The 9,707-nt window shown below is 35.0% G+C and overlaps 2 protein-coding genes and 1 pseudogene across 2 annotated transcripts; 2 read left to right on the top strand and 1 right to left on the bottom strand.

The window, feature by feature from the left end:
- The first annotated feature begins 1,112 nt into the window (after nt 1-1,112).
- Nucleotides 1,113-3,122, top strand: LOC112024446 (glutathione S-transferase U7). Its single transcript, XM_024057082.2, has 2 exons — nt 1,113-1,525; nt 2,580-3,122. The coding sequence occupies exons 1-2, from the start codon at nt 1,217-1,219 to the stop codon at nt 2,946-2,948; spliced, it is 678 nt and encodes a 225-aa protein (XP_023912850.1). The 5' UTR covers nt 1,113-1,216; the 3' UTR covers nt 2,949-3,122.
- A 920-nt stretch (nt 3,123-4,042) lies between these two features.
- Nucleotides 4,043-5,345, top strand: LOC112024454 (glutathione S-transferase U7-like; annotated as a pseudogene).
- Nucleotides 5,346-6,098: 753 nt separating this feature from the next.
- On the bottom strand, nt 6,099-8,694 carry LOC112024445 (uncharacterized). The gene is made up of 4 exons (XM_024057081.2): nt 8,280-8,694; nt 7,646-7,828; nt 7,505-7,564; nt 6,099-6,649 (listed from the first exon to the last, which is right to left on the bottom strand). Exons 1-4 carry the CDS (start codon nt 8,580-8,582, stop codon nt 6,362-6,364), a joined length of 834 nt encoding a protein of 277 aa, XP_023912849.1. The 5' UTR covers nt 8,583-8,694; the 3' UTR covers nt 6,099-6,361.
- Between the last annotated feature and the right edge of the window lie 1,013 nt (nt 8,695-9,707).

Genomic DNA, 9,707 nt, shown 5'->3' with positions numbered 1-9,707 from the left:
GAGTTTGGTATACTTTTATTCATAGTATGAAATATGTGAACACAACACAAATTAGTTTATTTTATGGTCCCGTTACTTTTTTGCATTTATTTTTGATTTCATGATTTAAAAAAATAATAATCTTACCTTAAGAAGGCTACAAATATGCAGTGAAACTACTAAAACCAATTTTTAATATCCCAAAATGTATATGTTTCTTTACTCTAATTTAGTTTACTTTTTTTAAAAAATTTATGTACAACATTATTCAAAACTGTTTTATATAAAATATCATAAAATTATCATTGCATTGCACGAACAACTTATTAGTTTAATTAATGATAATGACACCCTTCATCTTGATATCCCCGATGGCATAAATTTCATCAATCTCTATTTGCGTGTTAGTACCTAGAAAGCACGGACTCGGCTGGGAGGGTGCCGCACCCGAGTCCCCCGAGTCCGACGCGGCCAGACACGGGACGCGGCGACTCGCGGTTGTTTGAATTCTTTTTTTTTTTTTCTCGGATTTGCGCCAACAAGGCTCGATTCGCGCCGACGAGGCTCGATTCGGCCAGAATCGGCTTCGATTCGGCCAGAATCGGTCAATATCGGCCGTATCGGATCGTATCGACCGACGACCGATACGGCCGATACGGTCGATATATGCCGAAAACGGCCGAAACAGGGCGATATCGACCTTGAAACTCGCCGGAACAGCCGAAATTCTGACCTCCGAGGCATAGTAATGTGTTTCTTGTCTTCTTCTTTCTTTGTTTTGTGAATCAAGGCATAACAATGTGTTTTTTTTAATATTTAATAGTAAAAATATATAGAAAATATAAATAAAAATATTTTTAATAATTTTTTAATCGCCGAGTCCCGCACCCACACCCGCACCCGAGTCCTGAAACGCACCCGTGCTTCATAGGTTAGTACTTCCTGTCTATCAATTTCGTCCTTCATTTATTATTAAAAAAAAAAAAAAAAAAAAAAATCGTCCTTCATTCATATCGTAGTCAAAGTCTACATTTACTTTTCAAGAATAACAGCTTTAACAATTCAAAGAAATCTTATAAAAAATAAGAAAGACAATCAAAGGAAGCCTCCACGAAAACAACTTTTGTACTTTTTAAATGTTTCTGGCCGGCAGCAAACTGCAAAACCCATCTATATAAACACACGAAATAGATTGCATATCATTGACTTTGATTTAACGTTTAGCAAATTTATTAGAATGGCAGAAGTGAAGCTGATTGGTACTTCTCAAAGCCTAAACTGCATCAGGATTGAATGGGCTTTGAAGCTTAAAGGAGTGGAGTACGAGCTTATAGAAGAAGATTTACTGAACAAGAGTCCGTTGCTGCTTAAATACAACCCTGTTCATAAGAAAGTCCCTGTGCTCTTGCACCATGGCAAACCCATTGCTGAGTCACATGTCATCCTCGAATATATTGATGAGACATGGAAGAAAAACCCTTTGCTTCCTGAAGATCCATATGAAAGAAGCATGGCTCGGTTTTGGGCAAAATTTTCTGATGAGAAGGTAATTGATCATAACTCAATCACTCTTCTTACTACCTTATTTTCCATTTCATGCCTCTTCCATTTGTATATCATATAGTGATTGACTCGTTATTGAGACATGACTGAACCATATTTTAGCTTGATGGACTAGTTTACAACAAATGCTTTCTATTTCATCTAAAATGAAAAAAGTTTCTTTCATGGTTGAGATTTTATTTTCTAGATCTGATTTAAAATTTTAAACAACATGAAATTCAATACAATTTTAGATTTATAGCATCTAATTTCAAACACAAAATGAATCCATTTCTAATGGGGAGGGTGCTACTACTTTTGGCCACCCTATTGTGCTAAAGTGTGTTCAAGATGGTAGTTCATATTCTAAATGAGAATATAATATTGATCTCTAGTCAGGAGGTTAAAAACGTACAATTAAATTTTGTTAACAGGTGTTCTAAAAGTATTTGCCAATTAATCATTTTAGAAAAGTTTTTAGGAGGGAAAAAAATACAATTGATTTTCTATCAGATTTTCTATTTTTCATAAAAATAATATCAAAACTTTTCTAAAATAATCCCTTAACAAATGAACACTCTTAAATTAATATGAACTTCTTGTAGGCTTACCTAAAAAAGAAAACATAGTATTTATTCTCACAAGATTCAGAGTTCACGATTGATGACCAGATCTAGAACAACCATCAATATTTTTTTTTGATAAATTTCTAATTCTTCTATTTCTTTTATCATTCCTAGCAAACACCTAGAATAGAAAATAATTGTCCTTTATCCATTCTTTCAAAAATAAAAATTATTTACTTTTCATCTTTCCACTTTTTCACACAAAATAGAGCATTCTCTCTACCAAATAGACTCTCATGCGACAGGAGATAATTAGCTTCAGTACTCAGGAGCATAGACACACACTCTAGTGCATGGCAATCGTAAACCTTATCAAATATATATATGCAAAGAGAAGTTGGCATTTTTTGCGGGCAGAAGCCTAATTTTGTCCTGGCAATGTGTTAACTGACAAACTCTTGATCATTCTCTTTCATTTTTCATGAATTTTAGTGTATTTTTGGAGCATATGAAGCAGCTTGGCTAGAAGAAGGAGAAGAAAAGCATAAGGCTATACAGTCTGCACAAGAATTATTGGCAATTCTTGAGAAACAGATTGAAGGAAAGAAGTATTTTGGTGGTGAAGTGATAGGCTTTTTGGATCTAGTAGTAGGTTGGATTCCTCGTTGGCTCAATGCTATGGAAGAAGTCGGCAGTATCAAGTTACTTGATGCTGAGAGGTTTCCATCACTCCATGAATGGTCTCAAAACTTCATAGCAAATCCAGTCATCAAAGAACGTATTCCACCACAAGAGAAGCTTGTCAACTATTTCAATTTTGGCATAAGCTACAGGCGTTCCCTAGCAGTTGCCAAACCATGAAAACATCCCCCTATTTGGCTGCCATTAAGATGGAAGAAGCGAGAACATTTCAAAGTTTAAAATTATTCAAACTCTTTTTTTTTTCTTTTTTCTTTTTATAAATTTACTCTTTCATTATATCAGCAACCTCATAAATATATTTGGCATAATTAATTGCAATGATAGTCGTGGTTTGATGACAGTGTTAAGTGGTGAGATTGAGACTTATGTGTACACAAGGATCTACAAGCCCATTAAAAAGAGAAAAAAGCATAAAATTGTTATATTATTGGAAGGAAAATGTTAACCAATGCCGAGCTATTTTTAGAAACGTTTTATTGGGAGATTATAATAAAACAATAAATGTTGTTAACAGCATTTTATATTTCTCATAAAAGTGATGTCAAAATTTTCCTATTATGATTTATTAACACTTGCCTTAAAAGACATCCATTAACATAACCCTTATTGAAATTCCAAATGTTGCTGGCTTGCTGCAATAACAATATTTTTTAGTAAAGTGTTGGAATTTGTAATCAGCCGAAGGAAATTCATTGAAATAATAAATTAAAAGTATCCACACAACACACAAAGTTTAATGCAATTAGGCCAACTCTATGACTACATCAATTGGCAAAACCAACTAAAATCAACTATCTATGATATAGATTATAACTACACTTAGCTAACCCTACAAGAAGGTATTTGGTATCAAAATGATACCATGTCAGCCATAACAAAATCAAATATTTGAGAGATACGTGCGCAAAAATTAACTACCCACTAACACCGCTAAGACTGAGTAGTGGTGAAATGTTGGTATGATTATTTTGTACACATTTTCAATTATTGAATTTTGATACAGCTGACGTGGTATCATTTAATACTAAATACTTTTTCCTCACAAAGAGACAGATGATGGCAAGTCCAAGCAATAATTTTCTTCGTTTGAAAGTTCAGCCAACTGCATGATCATCTGACCTTTCACTGTTTTTCACAGCTACCCCAATTAAGAGATGACATATGCCATGATTCAAGAGACCTGGATAGCGAAACCAATATATAGATAACAATGAAGATCTTATCTATGGACTGAATTAAGTGCTGCAGATAAAGTGAGTGGAAATATTCTTCTAAACTATACTTATAATAAAGAAAATATGTCAAGATGCTACATCCAAAGTTCTGGAAGACTAGCCCAGTCTCACCTGGTTGCTAACTTTCTCTCTAAGAAATACAAAAATTTCCAAGATGCCACATCCGAAAATTCCAAAGTAATCGTTTCATTGATGGAAAGCTCTAGTTTGATTTCAGATCCTGTAGAATTCAGAATGGGAGAAGTGAAAGTGATTTATGTACAGTCTTTTCTGCTGCAGAATTGAATGGGCGCTGAAGCTCAAGGGGGTAGAATATGAGTATATAGAAGAAAACTTGAGAAACAAGAGTCCCGTTCTTCTCCAGTATAACCCTGTACATAAGAAGATCCCAGTGCTTGTGCACAATGGAAAACCAGTTGCTGAATCCCTTGTCATCCTTGAGTACATAGACGAGACATGGCAGGAGAATCCTCTGCTGCCTAAAGATCCTTTAGAAAAATCCACCGCACGTTTCTGGGCTAGATTCGTTGATGAGAAGGTAAATGTAAACGTTAAACTCTCCATTCTTTTTCATTGTTTCCATTGGTTTATTTTTAAATACCAATATTTAAGAGAGAGAGAGAGAGATTTTGCAGATATGCAAAAAGGATATACTAAATATTAAAAGAAACCAGATTGAAACTGAAAATGTGATTCACCTTTTGAATAAAATTTTTTATGTATGAAAAACTAAGAAAATGCATATACAAACCAGCACTTGACAGTTTTTCAATTTTTATGAAGTGCAGTGTATTCTTAGTGCGTGGGCTGCTTGCAGAGCACAAGAACATGAAAAAGAGAACGCTGTAGAGCCTGCACAAGAATCATTAGGAATTATCGATAAGCTGATTGAAGGCAAGAAATTTTTTGGAGGAGAAACCATAGGTTTTCTAGACTTAGTGGTGGGTTCATTACCTAACTGGCTCAAATTCCTAGAAGAATTAGGAGGCATAAAGTTAGTTGATGAAGAGAAGTTCCCATCATTCCATGAATGGTCGAAGAAATTTGTTGAGATTCCAATCATCAAAGAAAAGATACCAATGCCAGAAGATCTAATCAAATACTTCACTACTTCTGGGCTAGCTAAAACTATACTTGGCTCGGCATTGGCAAACAATAAGTGAGTCTGAACTGGACTGATGTTTATTTAGAATCGTTCTCTGCAGACTATTAGGCTTATAATAAAGTTCTCAGAGACTGTCTATAGAAATGTTATTCCTTTAAACAAAACAATTGTAGCCGAATTGTGCACTTATGTTTTCTCTTTATTTTTACTTAATAAAACACCTTTGTAGTAATTTTGCTTTCCCATCTTATTTTATACTTAAATGTTTGATTATCAGATTCACAAGTTTTCAATATTCAAAGAGTTCGTTCAGTGCCTAAAGACAAATTAACAGTAAGAGCATTTGAACAAATAATCAATTCAAGAAGGTATATGTTGGAATTATGTGGTTAAATGATTAAATTTACCATCTCCTGATAGCTTAAACTTTTGGGAGAATCGGTAACCTAAAATGGTAAACAGTATACAAGGATTAAGATCATAAAGGTCAATTAAATACAATTATAATTAGAAAAACATCTATATGTATTCTAGATAGAGGGATATTCTTGCCAGGAGGCATCAGATGAAAAAGAAACTGTGTTTGTAATGCATATGCCTTAGGATTTATTTGCTGGTATGAGATATTCTGGGAAGGTATATCACAGAAAAGATTCAAATCAGCTTCAATTACCTAACAGCTAAGGTGATGCATGTGTTTTTCTCTATATTGGAGAAAGTGATGAATGCAACTTTCACCTGGAATTTTAAGAAGAATTTTCCTTTAGATATTACATAACATCAAATTATTTGGAAAATTCTCCCTACAAATAATTAATAGAGTAAAAGAAAAGCATGCAAGGCCTAAGTAATCAAACATGGTTTTCTGTCATTACATCCCATTCATGCCAGTTTGTCATAAGGTAACAGTTGGAAACATGTGCTTTCCCATTGGAGAATGACATTGATTGAAATCCGATGCATGCAGAATACTGAAAGGCATCATGATGGGTAAAAATTATTAAAAGACATAATAGCAATGGTTCTCGTAGGGCTCCAGGATACAAGGTTCGTTGTCGACCATACATTGTATACCACATTAACAATCATGGCAACAGAAACTTAATTGGAGACGCATAACACTTCAAATAGTTGTAGTCCTAATGAGTTGAACTGTATCAAGCTCCTAATGTAATCAGTGTAATATTTACCAACTGTACAAGGAGATATTACTGCAGGTATATGAATGAAAGTCAAATAGTGACACGGCGACAGCGGCACCAAAATGCAGTCCCCCCACTTTTGCCTCGTGCAACTGCTATTTCCTCATCAACATAAAACCAGATAAAGAAAGGATCCTTGGTGCTTGGCTCCCTGTCTTCTTTTTGGCCAAGACTTATCTGTAAAGGGTTCCAAGGTCCAATTTTTATCCGAATACACTCAAAAATGAAGGCCAGTATTCTCTTCTTCCATGAAATTCTGCCTTCAAATGTTAAGCATCCAATTGGTCCGAGATATACGCCATTCTCAATTCTCTTTGCCTGACAATCCAGACAAAGTTCTTTTAGATTCTAAGTGGAAAAAAGGCAAAAAGAATGGCCAATCATTACCTATCCAATAAAACAAAAATGGAGGAAAAAAAAGGCAATCATGTCATATTCTGTGTTGAGGGATGAAGCAAAGCTCCCGCATGTTCATCCTTGAAGTCACATATAGAAATATCACAGACAATGATTTTAAGAGAAGTACATGGACTTTTTTTGTTTTACCAGTTACATTTTCATTTAAAAGGCAAAAACTATTTCAGAGAAATGTTCTAGAAAGCCTCAGCTTGGATCTTGTAAAACTAATGAAAAAAGAGGACAGATGTCAAAATGCTATAGAATAACTTAATCCCTAAGCAATTCAGTGAGTTCCTTCTCTTTTACCATGCCCTTTCCAAGATCCAAACAAAGCCGCATTCTGCTTCGAATTAACTTCATCAAAAAGGCCATAAGTAATGTAGTTCTGTACTCCAAATTTTTGTTAATCTTAAGATCATTTGATCATACTGATATAATGGTCTGAAGAATGCATCCCAGTTCAATAATGTCAAGAGACTTACTAATGACCTTTTGGCCTGAAGGCAATTCCATTCTTGTGGTGGGTATGTATCTGGGGTTTGATCCTTGGCATATTCATCTAGCAAAACACAACTATGAGGGTTGAAAGGGAAGCATTCCCCCTATATTCCCCAGAAAACACAAATATGAAGTACTTCATATTGTAGTAGCTATTGGAAGTATCTATAGATTGAATCAAAAATCATTTTAAACACATCTTGAGGTATTTTGTTTTGTTTTTTTTTTTTTTTCACAGATATGATAACATAATAAAGAAATGCATAAGACACTTACAGTAGCATCGAACCTCTGAATCGCTGTAATAGGAAAATAACGACCACCCTTATTTTCCTTCTACAATTAATCAAAAAAGTCCAATAAGCCTAGATTGTGAAATAAAATGTAAAGCAAAACAAGGAATAGAGTTATGGCAACCTCAGCAGTAAAAATAAGCATCCATGTTCTGCCAGGGGATTTTGATCCACCTAGCGTATCAAGAAATCCTGAGGGATCAATCTTTGCCTTTTCAATTACAGAAAAAGCAGACAAAATCTCCTCTGCTGCAACCCTTCTGCTCTTAGCAGCCTTTTTCAGCAATTCTACACTCGCTTCAACTTCCTAAAGCACGAGAACAACTTAACTCACTCAAATCACATAGCAAAGTGCAAAACTTAGATACAGTTCCTTTAAGTGTTGTATACTTGGTTCTTAAATTGAAAGTAATCACATGGTTGTACTGACCAATTCAACAAATACAGTTTTATGTTTTCTTAAGGCCATGTAGTTTATTGATCAATGAAACCACACAGTTGAGGAAGTTAAGGTACAATACCTTAATGAACTGTTCCTAAGTTTTATCCATTAGCAAAATTCATCTACATGGCAATACAATAAGCCCCATTTAAGAAAAAAGTTTACTGAGTTTGAGTTCACAGTTCATCTTCTATGCTTATCATGACAATTTTTCAAGTGATTTATGTAAAACTGGAGCAGAAAACAGAAGAAAGTTATTGAATTTAACAGAGAAGAAGGCGAACAGGAATTGAAAAGAACAAAGGAAGAGAAATACTCTGCTGGGTTGTTGTTGTTGCTCTTCCTGCTCAAGAAGAGGGGTGGCACTTTGGTCTTTTTCATCAAGGGTGGCTCTGGTTTTTGTTCTAGAAAATCTTCTGAGAAAATAAGGGTATGTGGGTTTGAGAGAATGGGTGTTGGTGGGCTTAACCTGTAATGGTGGTGGGGTTTGGAGAGCAAAATTTAAGGAGGAGGGTCTGAGAGTTGTTCTAGTTTTGGGTGATGAAGTTTTTAAGACCACAAAGCAGAAAGAAGAGGAGGAGCAAGAAAGCATATCGCAGAATGTTGTTTGTGTGCCCATTGCTTAATAACTACTGCTACTGCGGCTAAGGTCGTCTTTTGAAAACTGCCATTTTTGGGTCTCTTGAGTCTTGATTGGAATGGTCTTGATGCATCCATCCAATTCAAGCCAGTGGATTAGATAAATCCATTATTTTTGTTCTTTTCTTTTTCTCTAACTTTTTCACACTTTGGAGTTTTTCTTTTTATTTTTCATTTTTTTATTTTTTATTTTTTACTTTTATTTTTCATCCAAATTTAAGGTCTGCCCCAAATTCATCCCATTTCTCTGAAAGTGGAACAAATTTCCTTTGAACAAAATATCATTAGTGTAAAGTTGTGATTTATAACTGTGTTTTATGTTAGTTTTATTCCATGACAAAGAGTATTGTAATTACGTTAATTTATTTCTTTGTATTTTGTGGGATTTTATTGTATTGGGTTTAGTATTAAATTGGTGAAAACTCAAGCTTAATTGAAGAATCAATGCATTTCGAGACTAGCCCGAGAGAAGTTCGCACAAAGGGTTCCTGTGAAAAGGGCATGTGAGAAGCACATGACTGGAAGCTAAAGGGTCGTGTCAGGCTATCAGTTTCGTGAATATTTTACGAGTAAGGCCTTCCCGTGAGGTAGTCACGAAATTGACAGTCTGGCATCGCGAAACATTCTGCCTAGAGGATTTTTAAGTGTGACTTTCTTACCCTTCACCCATACTATATATACCATCATTACCCACAAATGTAAAGGAGGTCATTTAAAGAGAAAAACTCTAGATAAGTTTTCAACAACACACACACCCATCTTTTAGAGAGAGAGAGCTACTCATCCTTAGTGAGAAATAATTCTAGCATCTTCTCCTTCCCTCTTCCATTGTCATACCTTGAGAGGAGATTTGTACCCAAACACAACCCATACTTTTTCAGAGTGTAAAGAGTGTTTTGGAACTTGAGAAGTTTTGGGGATTTACCAAAAGAAGCTGGTGAGGCTTGGTGGATGTAACCGAGCGTATTTCGAGATCCGAAAAGTTAGACAAGACACGGTTTCGAGAAGCCTTATTGGAGTAGGAGTTTGGAGGGTCTAGGTACATTGAGTAGATTAGGTTTAAAGGGTCTCTTGCTATTCATGTATCACAACTTATTGTCTAGTG

This window comes from Quercus suber, unplaced genomic scaffold (genome assembly GCF_002906115.3).
Source record: "Quercus suber isolate HL8 unplaced genomic scaffold, Cork oak 2.0 scaffold_193, whole genome shotgun sequence".
Lineage (NCBI taxonomy): Eukaryota > Viridiplantae > Streptophyta > Magnoliopsida > Fagales > Fagaceae > Quercus > Quercus suber.
The sequence above is the reverse complement of the archived record's forward strand: the minus strand, read 5'-3'. Positions and strand labels throughout refer to the sequence as shown.